General features: G+C 21.5%; 1 protein-coding gene across 8 annotated transcripts; it reads right to left on the reverse strand.

Annotated features, from left to right (window-relative positions):
- Window positions 1–1004: 1004 nt before the first annotated feature.
- On the reverse strand, window positions 1005–14057 carry geko (olfaction protein geko). 8 transcript variants are annotated; one of them, XM_089173214.1, is made up of 6 exons: window positions 13875–14057; window positions 13427–13500; window positions 12816–12859; window positions 12081–12483; window positions 9699–9831; window positions 1005–1530 (listed from the first exon to the last, which is right to left on the reverse strand). In XM_089173214.1, exons 4-6 carry the CDS (start codon window positions 12313–12315, stop codon window positions 1359–1361), a joined length of 540 nt encoding a protein of 179 aa, XP_089029340.1. In that variant the 5' UTR covers window positions 12316–12483; window positions 12816–12859; window positions 13427–13500; window positions 13875–14057; the 3' UTR covers window positions 1005–1358. The 8 variants fall into 8 exon arrangements, with proteins under 8 accessions (XP_089029340.1, XP_089029338.1, XP_089029337.1 ...); XM_089173212.1 differs by having other exon boundaries at window positions 13780–14057; XM_089173211.1 differs by having other exon boundaries at window positions 12816–13037; window positions 13780–14057.
- Window positions 14058–15624: the final 1567 nt, after the last annotated feature.

Consider the following 15624-nt stretch of genomic DNA (forward strand, 5'->3'; position numbering starts at 1 on the left):
ATGAATGAAATGGGGAGTTGTAAAAAAAGGTGAATTGATTTGTAAAAACGAAAAATGAGTTATTACATTGACATTCTATTTAACAAACCTAACAATTATTTATATACTTTGTTTCAAATGTTATACAATTTAACAATAATTATTTGAATTTAACAATTCATTCTAAATCATTATATATATATATATATATATATAATTTTATGAAATTATAATAAAATTATAAAAAAAAAATTATATTAAACAATTATAATAAAATTAAAATAAAATTATATTAGAAAATTATAATAAAATTTAAATAAAATTACATTAGAAAATTATAATAAAATTAAAATAAAATTACATTAGAAAATTATAATAAAATTAAAATATAAATATATATATGCAATATGTAAATTTGTGTGTTAATAAAATTAATACAATGATAATGGAAATGACATTTTTAGTTTTAACCATTACATTTAATTTTTATTTATAATAAACTCATATGTGTGTAATCGTATTATTCGTTACGATGTCATATCAATTTTATAAACAACAATATTATAATAATATTTCAAGTTAATTATCTTTTTATTTCTCTCTTTTTTTTTTTTTTTACTGTTAATTAAATCATGAAATATATAATAGACAAGTATGTAAAATAATTCTATTTTAGTTGTAAACAATTATAATATTATGTACGATTAATATACAAGTGTGTTGATCTATAATATTCGCAATAATAATTTTTGATTAGCAACAAATTACAAACAATAATTGTATTCTTCCTTTTTACGCAACCTAAATTTGTATTTTATCGATTACTTTGTTTTATTTTACATTTTATATTTTGTGTAAAAATAGTATTAAGTATATATATAGTTATAGTATATATATATATATATATATATATTATAGTATTATATATTATAGTATTATATAATATATATATTATAATATATATATTATAGTATTATATAATATATAAGTATATATATATTATAGTATTAAGTATATATATATATATATATATATATATATTCGATAATTATAGTTCATTGATCACCTTAATCAAAATTAATTCACACACGTATGTATATTTAATTAATTGATATCTAATTAATAATTAACTAAACGAATTTTCATATCTATTCGTTTTATTTTATTTTATTATATATATATATATATTTTTTTTAATTTATTATTAATTCATTCTCGCACACAATGATAAACAATATCACAGATACAATCGTAAATGTTCAAAGTTTCACACAATGAAAGGTAAAAATATAAAATATTCTTCGATGTAAACACTTGATTTGAAAATATATACGAGATTGTTCACGTAATTTCTATTAGATTTTTTGTTTTTTTTCTATTCATTTTAGTCTAACTTTTTTCATCATGTTGAGAACACTGGCTCCAGGTAATGGACAGGTTGGATAAAAATTATGACAACCTTGTCCTTCAACGCCAGATATTAATTGACCCATGTGTGCTGCGAAATGATATCTCGATGGTACTTCGGCGATCGTGCTTAAACTCGTGTCTCTGGTAAAAACAAAAATCAAAAGGAAGACACAATGATTTGAATTATTAAAAAATTAAATATGATTATTATATAAAATTAGCAATGAAATCAAATAAACTGTTTATGTCAATATCAGTCAACTCACACGTACGTAAACGGAATTCTTTCACGTTATCGAACCCAAAAAAAAAACATATTATGCAAAGTAGAAGTTTTTTATAATCATTTTTTTGATGCTTGCTAAGCATAAAAAAAAAAATGTTTTCAATAATCAGACGAGTATTTTGAAAAATATTGAATAATTTATTATTATTCAAAAATTCATAATAATTCGAGAGTTGATTTTTGATAAATACTACAAAAATAAAATGATATTTTTTTCATTGATAGTTAATTATAATATTAATTGTAATATCATTCAATTTTTATAAATATTTCTTAATAATTATATATTATTAGAAAATATATTTCAAATAAATATTATATATATATATATATATATATATATATATATTATAATTAGATACACTAATATATTCATTATTAATAATATATATATATTAGGTTATTAACTATGAAATGTCTGATTACTCGGATTATTTTCACATCAAAATCAAATATTTCATATTTAATGACCACATATATAAATATATTTATATTAAAAATTTATTTTGTTAATATATACACATAAATATAATTTAATTATTTATTTAATATATAACATTTAGAATTATAATAAATAAAATTATATTATAATTCAATTATATATTATAGTATTATATAAATAATTATATATATATATTAAAATTACAATAAATAAAATTATATTGTGTGTAGTTTTATTATAGTATAATATTATATTGTAATAAATACTATAATATTATTACATATAATAAAATAAAATTACAATTTTATTTTATATTAATAGAATATAATTTTATATGTTATAATTTAAATATATATATTTATTTATTATTTATTTTATATAAATTTTTATTATAAATTTATTTTTATAATATATAAAAATTATAATATATAAAAAACAATATATATTATATAACTTTCGAGTTACTAATTTAAATTAATAATATAATAATAATATTAATACTATTATTATTATTGTATAATACTCATATATATATAACACAGATATATATATATATATATATATATATATAATATACTGTATGAACAATTGAAATAATATCGAAGGTAGATTTAAATTTCAAGGCAATCCGTCTATAGAAAGGTATAGTCGAGCATAATAAAATGGGTTGAGAACCCATAATGTATAGGAGAACAGGCACAAGGCAAGTAGCCTTTTACTTTCGATATCGATGCCGTGTGCTTGGTAAACGTGAGCTATAAAGTCCGGTTACAACCAACAACAAAAAAGAAAAAAAGAAAAAAAGGAAACGCTAGGAAGCTTTAACATTCGTGCCTTTCTCCGTGCTCAAGTTATATATACATATTTCCACAGATACACAAACATACACACACATCTATATATACATATGTATACTTCTATATAAACATATACATATATATTAAGTAAATACTTATATTTGCATGGGAGAGAACTTCACATAAGAAATAAACTCACTTTACCAAAAATCAAATCTATTCATCAACTTGAATCATGCAATACTTGAAATTCAACTACTTTCACCGTTTCTTTTGTTAAAACACGTTTATATACTTTCGACGAATAATTTTGTAGAGTTTAAAATAAATACAAAAAAAAAAAAAAAAGAAAAAAAAAAAGTAACACTTACAAAATTCTTCTCTCAAGGAATATAAAATCACCTATATTTCTTACCGTTGAAAGATACTTGAATACATATACATATATGTGTGTGTGTATGAGTGTGTAAATGTAGAAAAGAACAAGATTTTCTAACTCAGCAATAGAGTCAGTGGATTTGATCGTGAGAAAAGATCGAAAAACGATTTGGAGAATAGTTATGCATAAGAGAAAAGTGTGAGAGAAAAGATGAAGGGTTGGTTGGTTGGTTGGTTGGGAGGGTGTAGAAAGGGTGGGTGGATAAGTTTTAAAGGAAAAAGATGAGTGGCAGTTTCGTTACGCATGGATCAACGAGGAAAACGTGATCTTCCTTATACTGCCACGTGAAAGAAAGAAAAAATAAAACAAAAAGAAAAAGCATTTCTCTTACTATAAACCCTTCTTACTTTACGATCGCCCTTTATCTAGATTTTTTTTCTTTTTTTTTCTATTTTTCTTTTGTTTGTTCCATATTCTTCCTTGAGAATTCTACTAGAAATTTTTGAAGTGAAAACTTCTTTAGAATGGGAGTGATTTAAAAAGTAAATAAATGGAAACGGAGCTATGTAACGAAACTATGAAACGGCTATTATACTAAATAATAAGAGAAAAAAAGACAAACATATAGGATTGAGCCTGCGAGGGAATGAGACGGAATGGAGCTATACAGTTTTTCTTATTCTCGGTCTCCTCTTTATACTATGCTTCGTACTTTTCGAAAAAAACCTCACTACTTTTCGGAAAAGTAGTGACTTATCCGACGAGACCCTACGGACTTATCCGACGAGACCCTACGGACTTATCCGATGAGACCATACGGACTTATCCGACGAGACCCTACAGACTTATCCGATATATATTTAAATAATAATAGTAAATATAAAATTAATATTTTGTCATCACGTTTAAAATTATTTCAATTTTTGTGTTCCAATTTCAATTCTTATCTTTGAATTCAACATAACTATTTAAATATTTCTGTTGTTTTTTTTATTCACCCAGTATACTTTTATTTTCATTACGAAGTAATTTTTATAGGATTTACAATTTAATATGTCGATTGAATTTTTACTAATAACAATAACAATAAAAAAAAGAAACTAATCAAATACAACGATTGATGTAATAAACTTTCGATGAAAGAAAATAAAACTTTAGAGAAACGTTTAGTTAGTTGGTTTAACCCATACGCCCATTGGTGAAATTTCTTATTTTTTTTTTTTTGTTGGAAAAAGAATTTATTGATTAAAAAAAAATGCATCTTATGTTAGTTAGCGAAAGTCAATTCGTAATTAATAAACAATTTGGAAATATGAGTATTTGTGCATCAACGAATAAGTTGATTATATATATATACAGTATATTTTATATTTACAGTATATTATAATAGAGTATGTCGTTATGTTTAATCTGCCAATACTGGTGAAAGTTGAAAGATTAGATAATCAAAGAAAAGGAAAGTGCTTGTTGATGTTATTACGAGACACGTTTGTAGTTTGTGTGACGACGACCTACGTGAGAGAAACGCATCCCGTTTTTCGGCACGTTCTTATGTAAGAGAAATATACAACTTTCTCGTCATATCCTTTTATATATATATATATATATACATGTACAAAAAAGAGAAAGACAAAAAAAAAGTGTAAAAAAAAATTCAGTTTCTTTTTATTAAGGACAATTTATACTTTATTTTCAATTCCTCAATTTATTTCTGTTGAATTTCTTTTTAAGAGAAAGTAACATAAAAAATATTTCAATATCAATCAACCAACATATCAATCAACAAAAATGTAAAAATATATTTTGATATTATATTTAAATAAATAAAAAATTATGGAATATCTTTTCTACAATATATATATATATATATATATATATATATATATATATATATATATATATATCAATTTATTTATGCTAAAAAATATATTAAATAAATAAATATATATAATTATATATAATTTTTTATTTTTTTAATTATATTTTAATATTAAATATGAAATATTTAAATACCAATTTAATAAAAATATATTTTGATATATTATTTAAATAAACCAACAAGTTAAATATTTTATTATAAAAATTACACGTTATTCACTTAACCCTTTTATTACTTTCTTCCTTTTTTTTTTTTTAATAAATAAATAAATTTTAAATTAATTTAAATCACTAAAGTAAAGAGACGAAATAAAAACGTTCATTACAAAAATATTAATGCAATATTAACATTAATATAAATTCAACAACAAAAAAATATTTAAAAAAAATTAATAATAAAAACGTTCATTTAAATTGAAAATGTTCAGTGAAAAAATATTAAATATAAATCCCCTCTCTACCCCCCCCCCCCAAAAAAAAAATATTTAAAAAACAACAAAATTAATTAAACCGAGAAAGAAACACAAAAAGCTGAGAAGATTATTTTCGTTTTAAATAGAAAATTCGCATGAAACCATTCGCGTATTATTTTCCACGTTCTGTACAAAAACCCTTCTACCATTTTTCAAATTCCCATAACTTATGGCTTAATCAGAAAGAGAGAAAGAGAGAGAGAGAGAGAAAGAGAGAGAAAGTTTAAAACGAGAGTCGAATATCTCGGAACATAATTCTTTCCCTTTATCCGTGAATAATAATACGTGAATGCATGCATGCATACCTATATATATATACAATATATATATATATATATGTGTATTAAAGCACAAAAGCATGTGCAATGTTTATACTGTGAGCTTTCGCTAGTTTTCCCGCATGGAACGATCGTAAAAAGGAAAATTGCGAAATACGCGAATACGTTTAGGTAGTTGACCAACGTTTGGCCCTATCGTGTTATCCAATTTTCGTTGGTGTGTGTATGTATGTGTGATGGTATGAAACCACTCTCGGTTGAATTTCAAATATTCGCAGGAGAGAAAAAGATAGATGAGGGGGGGGAGGGTCCAGGGGGAAGGAAGGGGTTTTTCAGGTAATCGTTGTCGTCACGTTACGATTCTCTGAGCTTTTGTTATTCGAATCAATTCCCCTTCACAATTTAATGTAGAAATATTTAAGTATTGGTATGTATATGTAGAGAATATACAGAATGTATATATCTGTCTATGTATGTATGTGTGTGTGTGTGTGTTTGTGTTATATATGTGTGTGCATATATTATATTGAAATAATAAATGTTAATGGAAGTGTACACAGTTAACTCGTTAAGTGTCTAAAACGATTTTACATAAAATCAATACATTTATCTAATAATATAATTTCATAATTATGATTGCATATTAGAATAATGAATTATACTATTTGCATAATTAAATTTGATTGATAAAGTGTTTTAATAATAATTAATATTATATTAATAAATGTTTCGTAAAGTTTTAGTTCAATATGATTCAACAGTTTGATGACAAAATTATTCAAATATATATAAATAATTGAATGAAAAATGTTGTTTTATATTAAATTATTTATTCGAATAAAAATTAAAACTTTTGTATATTTTAACCCTTTGTACTTTGATGTCTCAAGATTCAGAGATTGTCAACACTTATTCGAACCATGAAATGAAATTTTAACTTACTAATTTGTCACTGATTATAATCCACGTAACCATCCAAATTTAAATATCGTTGAGTAATACTAAATGATGAACAATTTGAATAAAAATAATAAAACAATTTTAATGTCAACTATGAAACGTTGTTTTAAAATTCATTTTAAAATTCAAGTTCAAGGGAACAATGGTATAATTATTTTTCTTTTTTTTTATTGCAATCGTATAAACACACCAGTCTATTTGGTATCTGACCATCGGTGAACGGGAAAGATTGAAAGTCGTGAAAGTAGTTTTATTAGTAGTAGCAGTAGTAGTAGTAGTAGTAGTAGTAGCAGTAGTTTCCTGATGATGAAAATAATCTACAAGTCTAGGTTGTATTCTTAGGTTTTGCTTTGTACTAGACGGAATAATTATGGGCCAAGATTAAGCTCGGCTTTTACTTTACCAAGTTAGAGATATCCGTCTCGATATCGCAAGCACGACATCTCGGTAAGCGATCTTTCAGACAGCACGCGATATTCCTTCAACAAATATATATACAAATGTATGTATGTATGTATGTATGTATGTATGTATGTATGTATGTATGTATGTATGTATGTATGTATGTATGTATGTATGTATGTATGTATGTATGTATGTATGTATGTATGTATGTATGTATGTATGTATGTATGTATGTATGTATGTATGTATGTATGTATGTATGTATGTATGTATGTATGTATGTATGTATGTATGTATGTATGTATGTATGTATGTATGTATGTATGTATGTATGTATGTATGTATGTATGTATGTATGTATGTATGTATGTATGTATGTATGTATGTATGTATGTATGTATGTATGTATGTATGTATGTATGTATGTATGTATGTATGTATGTATGTATGTATGTATGTATGGATGGATAGATGGATGGATGGATGTATGTTTGTATGTATGCATGTATGTATACAGGTATTCTAACCGTAAGCTGGCCACGTATATATGTATGGATGTATGTATGTATGTATGTATGTATGTATGTATGTATGTATGTATGTATGTATGTATGCATGTATGTATAGAGGTATTCTAACCGTAAGCTAGACACGTATATATGTATGTATGTATGTATGTATGTATGTATATATACAGGTATTCTAACCATAAGCTGGACACGTATATATGTATGGATGTATGTATGTATGTATGTATGTATGTATATATACAGGTATTCTAACCGTAAGCTGGACACGCAAGATTCCAACAAGGAAGAGAATCGTGGAACCATGAAATTTCATACCGTATGGTTTTATTAAATTTTATGATACGTGACAGTTTGATATCATGATATTAACAACTTAATTTAGAGTAAAATAGAGATTGTAATACTTTAGAATGATTGTGAATAAATTTGATTGAAGTAATTACTTTTTTTTTTTTTATAGGAATATACGATATGATTATATTTTAAATAGAAAAATTATTAGAGAAATAATATTTTTATTATAAGATAGAATTATGGAACCATGAAATTTGAAATTGTGTAGTTTTATTAAATTTTATGATACGTGACAGTTTGAGATCATGATATTAATTATTTTTATTTAGAATAACATAGATTGTGATACTTTTGAATGATTGTAAATAAATTTGACTGAAGTAATTACTTTTTTTTGGATAGAAATACTGTTTGATTATAGTTTAATAGAAAAAATATTAGAAATAATATTTGGAATCATGAATTTTCAAACCGTATTGTTTTATTATATTTTATGATACCTGACATATTCAGTAATTATTATAATAATAATTTAATTTAGAATAAAACAAATTCTACAATTTTCAAATAATTCTGAATAAATTGTATTTAAACTAATTAATTATTTTTCTTTATGGAGATGTTATTTAATTATATTTTAATAAAAAGAATTGTTAGAGATAATATTTTTATTATGAAAAAGAATTTTGAAATCCATGAAATTTCAAACCGGATAATTTTATTTAAATTTATGAAACTTATAATATTTTAGAAATTTACCCCAATATTTATAGATTATTATATATATTTATATTTTACCTAATATTTTGAAATATTAGAAAAATAATATTTATTATAAGAAGAAATTGTTGAACCATGAATTTTCAAATTGTATAGTTTTTTTTTTAAATTTTATGATACCTAATATTTTGGAATCATAATATTGTTTAATAATAATTAGATTAAATATTTTGAATAGAGTATATTAAAATAGTTATTATCTTAATTTAGAATAAAACAGATTCTAAAATTTTCAAAAATAATTCTAAATAAATTTCATAATTAAACTAATTATTTGTTTTTTTCTTATAAAAATATACGATGTAATTATATTTTAATAGAAATATTATTATTAAAAAATTATTATGTCAAACCGTATAGTATAAATTTGATAAAATATAAATTTGATTAAACTAATTACTTGTTTTTTTCTTTACAGAAATGTAATGTAATTCAATTTAAATAGCAAAATTATTTAAACATAATATTTTTATCAATAGAAACGAATCGTTGAACCCTAAAATGTCAAACCGTATAATATAAATTTGATTAAACTAATTACTTGTTTTTTTTTTTTATAGAAATGTAATGTAATTAAATTTTGTATAAAAAAATTGTTATTTAATTTTGATCATAAGATAGAATCGTGGAACCATAAAATGTCAAACCATATATTAAATTTTATAATTCTTAACATTTTGAAATCATAATGATAATAACAACAACAATTTAATCTAAAACAAAATAGAATTCTGATCGAAATAAATTCGATTAAACAAATTACTTTTTAATAAAAAAAATATCATTAAAAATAAATATTTGTATTACCGGATCAAATTTAACAAGGAACGTTCCATCTCACTGAGTTGATCCTGATGAACGGAAGATGTCAATTCACAAATGAGTTTTGGTAAACATGCTGTTTTTATGGTTGCCATCATCTTAGCATGTCTCGTAACAGCTAAAAACATTAAAATATAATTATGTGTATATATCATTTTTTTTTTTCTGTAGACAATTTCTATAGAAATATAACTGTACTCGTGTACCTTAAAACAGTGAAAGTTAAAATCAAATTGTGAAAATATCAGCAAAATATGATGGTTACGTGTAATTTAGTTTGAAAATAATTTTTTTCTGGGTTTTTTTTTTTTTTAGAAATAATTATTTCTCGAAACGCGTTACTCGAATCAAATGAAATAAATCAAATGTGATAGAAAGTGGGTTGCAAATGATATTAACTTGATAGGGATCATTAATTAGAAAATGGATATTATGCATACACACATATATCGATATAAACACCTGTCAAAGTTTATGGAATAACATATAGCTTACGTTTATTTTTTTTTTTATCAATTGATTAACTCCTAACGAATAATTCAAATATGTGAAGAAATATATTTCAATGAAAATGACAAATGATAATATCAATTATCAATAATTACAATTACACTCATTCGACAGACAGAAAGTATTAGACTTTGATTAAATTTTTGAATTAACATTTTTTTCGTTAGATCTTATTTACCTACATCAGAAAAAAAATTCAACGTTTTCATACAGATAGAAACACACTTATTGGTTAGTTGCTATTCTTCGATAGTAAGTTTCACCATGCTCGACTTTCGAATAGCATTTTATTCGTCAGTAAAACGAGTATTCGTGGTGTATCGAGACTCACGTGAACGATTAAACACATGTCAAGGTAAAATATTGAATTTAATATCAAGGTGAGGCCCAAAATAATTGTTAGAATTCATTTTTTTTTTTATCTATCGATTATGTTCATACTATTTAGTTCAGAAATAATTAATTACAATTCGAATGTAATTAATAATCAACGCATTACTTTAATGAACGAAACAAAAAATGTATTCTATTCAAATCAATATTAAAAATGTATATATATATATATATGTATGTATATGTATATGTATATCAATGTAAATGAATGGAAAGAATGTTGCTTTAAAAAATGTATTGCATTTAAAATGAGATATTACTATAACGTAGAAGAATTATATTAAATCAAAGAAAGTTGACCTAGGTGTGGGACTTGATAATGTATACGAAAGGAATTTATATTTTCCCTATTTATTGGCGAAAGTTTTTTTTTTTTTTTTTTTTCTTTAAATATTAATCAACTTTTAAGGTTATTTGAGTTTATAGTTATTCAGTGTTATATATTAAAATTTTTTTTTGTAATGTTTTTGATAACATTTATAAAATTTTTATAAAATTATTTATGATTATAAGTAATATTTTATATAATTATAGAAAAATTATATATAATTATTATTATATTATAATATAATATATATATATATATATATATATATTATTTATTATAAATAAATAAATATATATAAAATAAATATTTCGTTTTATATGATTTTTTATAAATTAAAAATTATATAAATATTACTATATATAATTATATAATATAAAAAATAATTATATAATTATATTCTAGTAATATTTATATAATATTTATTTAATATAATATTTTATATATAATTTTGTATTTTATTTAAATTTATATTTAATATAATATTATATTATTAAAATTATAATACATATATACAGTGTAACATACTATATAGTAGTAAATAATAATTATAATAGTAAATATGTAATATATTTTTAAAATTAATATTATATTATATAATATAATATAATTTTGTATTACATATAATTTTTTATTATATTTAATTTAATTTTGTATTATTAAATATAAATATATTTTGTATTATAAAATATATTTATATTTTTTTTATATATTTTTTTATTTTATATATATTTTAAAATATATTTAAATTTTATATTTAATTTTATATTTAATATAATATTATAATATATATATTATAATTTTAATATTAAATATAAATATAATAATATTTTTAATTAAATAAATATATATTACACAGTATATAATTACAATATTTTATATTAGTATACAGTATATAATATACCATATAGTAATAAATAATAATTAAAGTAATAAATACATATATAACACATTTTATAATATATTATTTATAAAAATATTTGATAACTAATACATATATATATATATATATATATATATATATATATATATATATATATATATATATATATATAATAATTCGAAAATTATTAATAACTAATAATTATAATAATATTCTATTACAAATATATAAAATTAATGTTTTTTTTTGTATTTACCATTATCCTTTTCTATTTCTTTTTTCGTAGATGAATCGACAGTTAATAATTTTGCAGAACCCTCGATGGTCGATAGTAAGGGTGGTCCTCTAGGTCCTTTATTAGACACTGTTTCATTCTTTTCCACATTTTTAGCAAATATCGATGGTATAACGGTACTGTAATCTCCAGCATGTAAGTATAATGTTACACCTAAGAGTATTACCAATCGTACCGTGCTCGTGTCCAAAACCATGTTGATTAACTTTGTTTTAATAAACAATTATTTCCCAACAAGAAATACCAAAAAAAAAAAAAAAAGAAAACAACGAAATATCGAAAACGAATAAAAGAAACAAAAATAAAAAAAGAAGAAGAGAAAATCGTTGGATTCTTCTGTGTAACTCGTTGAGTCCAAGCTTTCCTGTTGCAAATAAAAATGAAAAAAAAAAGAAGAAAAAATTATTAAATTAAATATAATATATAATATATGTTAAATAAAAAATAAATAAATTAAAAAAAAATAATATATAAATATATGAAATACAATATAATAAATAAAATACAATAATACATAAATAACTTTATTATAATATTAATAAATAATATAATAATAAAAAATTAATATTTAATTAAATTAAATATATTAATAAATTAATATACGAAATATAACAATATTTAATATATATATATATATATATATATTTATATTATTAATTTATTTCATACGATTTATATGTAAATGTGTTTACTTACTAAGTTCTTCTTTTAAACTGTTGAATATCTACAATATGAAATATCTACAATGAAAAATTCAAGTTCTCATTCTGACGTCAGTTATTTTTCTACAATGCAAATCAATAAAAAAAAAAAACAAAAAAAAACCTTGTCCGCTTCTTGTCGTTCTATTTTAATTTTGATTTTGAATTAACTCTAATGAATTATGCATGATCTACTCTTGCACGCAGTATTAATAACCTTTTAATTCAATATATATATATATATATATATATATGAAACACATAAAAACAATATTGTTCTTGACACTTTTGAAAAAATAAATTATACGCTGTAATTTGAAGTATATATTGAGAATTATGTGACAAGGAAGAAGAAACTGAACTCGAGAACCAGCTTGTAAACTCTCACTCTCTTTCAAACTTCCACTTTCTTTCGAGACAACACTCTTCTATAGTGACTCAAATATATATACATACATACATATATATATATATATATATATATATATATTTATAGAATACGTTCTTTGTCTTTCTTCTCCTCTCTTAATATCTCATCTGTATTTTTTAAGTCGTTATTTTTAAAACAAATATTAATATTATTAACAAATTCACATGTTGTTTAACCTTGTTAAATAAAACCAACACTGAACACTTTGCACACAATTGATATCAATTACAATCCAAAAATTCACTGTTATCTAACAATTATCACATTTTCTAAATTTAATTATTTATTTACTATATATATATATATATATAATAATTATTAATTATATTATATTTAATATAGTTAATATTTATTATTAATAAATTTGAAAGTCTTATTTCTAAATAAAATATAAATAACATATATTTGCACACACATACAGACACGCACACTAAATATATATATATATGTATGTGCAAATATATAAGTTAATTAAATCAATTAAAAAAAAAAAAATAAATAAATAAATAATAAAATTTTAAAATATTACGTCAAATTAGTGAATGATAAAAAATCATTCAAATTTATGTTAATTTGGTTTAGGTTCAATATGAATTTGTTCAGACTGATGAGATTTCGTCACACCTTGTAAAAAAAACTTTTGGATATTTTGTCAAATATGATAATTATATTATGTATATATGAAAAAAAGAAAAAAAAAAAAAAACAAGAGATAAAAAGAAAATAATTGTCACACATTAAAATATGTGAAAAGTAACAGAGAGTAACACCGGCGTTACCGTGATCTACCGAAGTCACGGAATGACTGTGAATGATTTGAAACCACTGGTACGAACCTAACGAGTTGTTAGTGAAAGTTGGACACTCGCCCGCACGAGTATACCTGTTATTCGATCGTTTGCCTCCTGTTGCAGTTCTCTTACTTACTCTTACCATTTTAAATTATAACCTTTTTGTTTTATATACAAATATATATATGTATATATATACATTATGAGAATAGTTTTATTTACAGGATCTTTCAATAAACTGTTTTATTTACAGGATTTTTCTATGAACAGTTTTATTTACAAGATGTTTCAATGAAAGGTTACAATTTTGATTTTATATTGAAATCTAATTATGTAACTAATGAACCGTTAGTATGATTTTAGTTAAACAGTATTTTTATTTTAAGCTATATAATCTTTTTATATTATTATGTATTATGAACAATTTTATTTACAGGATGTTTTAATCAACAGTTTTATTTGCATGATCATTCAATGAAAGGTTGCAATTGTGATTTTCTATTGAAATCTAATTATGCAACTAATGAACCATTATAATGGTTTTAATTATACTGTATTTCATTGTAAACTATAGTTATTTTATATAAGTCTGTATTATAAATATTTTTATTTACATCATGTTTTAATGAGAAGTTGCAATTTTGATTATATATTGAAATCTAATGATGTAACTAATGAACCATTAGTACGGTTTTAATTATACAGTATTTTAATTTTAAATTATAGTCTTTTTTCTTATATAAATATGTATTATGAATAGTTTTGTTTACAGGATCTTTCAATAAACAGTTTTATTCACAGGATTTTTCTATGAACAGTTTCATTTACAGGATCTTTCAATGAAAGGTTGCAATTGTGATTTTCTATTGAAATCTAATTATATAACTAATGAACCATTAAAATGGTTTTAATTATACTGTATTTCATTGTAAACTATAGTCATTTTATATAAGTCTGTATTATAAATATTTTTATTTACATCATGTTTTAATGAGAAGTTGCAATTTTGATTTTATATTGAAATCTAATGATGTAACTAATGAATCATTAGTACGGTTTTAATTATACAGTATTTTTATTTTAAATTATAGTCTTCTTAGTTATATAAATATGTATTATGAATAGTTTTATTTATACAGCATGTTTTAATGAAAAGTTTCAATTTTGATTTTATATTGAAATCTAATTATGTAACTAATGAACTATTAGTACGGTTTTAATTATACAGTATTTTTATTTTAAATTATAATCTTTGTTATATAAATATGTATTATGAATAGTTTTATTTATACAGCATGTTTCATGAAAGGTTACAATTTTGATTATATATTGAAATCTAATGATGTAACTAATGAACCATTAGTACGGTTTTAATTATACAGTATTTTTATTTTAAATTATAATCTTCTTTGTTATATAAATATGTATTATGAATAGTTTTATTTATACAGCATGTTTCATGAAAGGTTACAATTTTGATTATATATTGAAATCTAATGATGTAACTAATGAACCATTAGTACGGTTTTAATTATACAGTATTTTTATTTTAAATTATAGTCTTCTTTGTTATATAAATATGT

This window comes from Polistes dominula, unplaced genomic scaffold, assembly GCF_049000335.1.
Source record: "Polistes dominula isolate Pdom_NZ unplaced genomic scaffold, Pdom_raw_medaka scaffold_35, whole genome shotgun sequence".
NCBI classification, from domain to species: Eukaryota; Metazoa; Arthropoda; class Insecta; order Hymenoptera; family Vespidae; genus Polistes; species Polistes dominula.

Bases quoted from the DNA above. Each gene is read 5' to 3' on its own strand.
- geko (XM_089173214.1), bottom strand. From the start codon at position 12,315: ATGGTTTTGGACACGAGCACGGTACGATTGGTAATACTCTTAGGTGTA. The intron at 9,832-12,080 runs GTAAATACAAAA...TAATGTTTTTAG, and splicing joins AGAAATAGAAAAGGATAATG to CTGTTACGAGACATGCTAAG. The intron at 1,531-9,698 runs GTAATACAAATA...TGTTTTTACCAG, and splicing joins TCCTTGTTAAATTTGATCCG to AGACACGAGTTTAAGCACGA.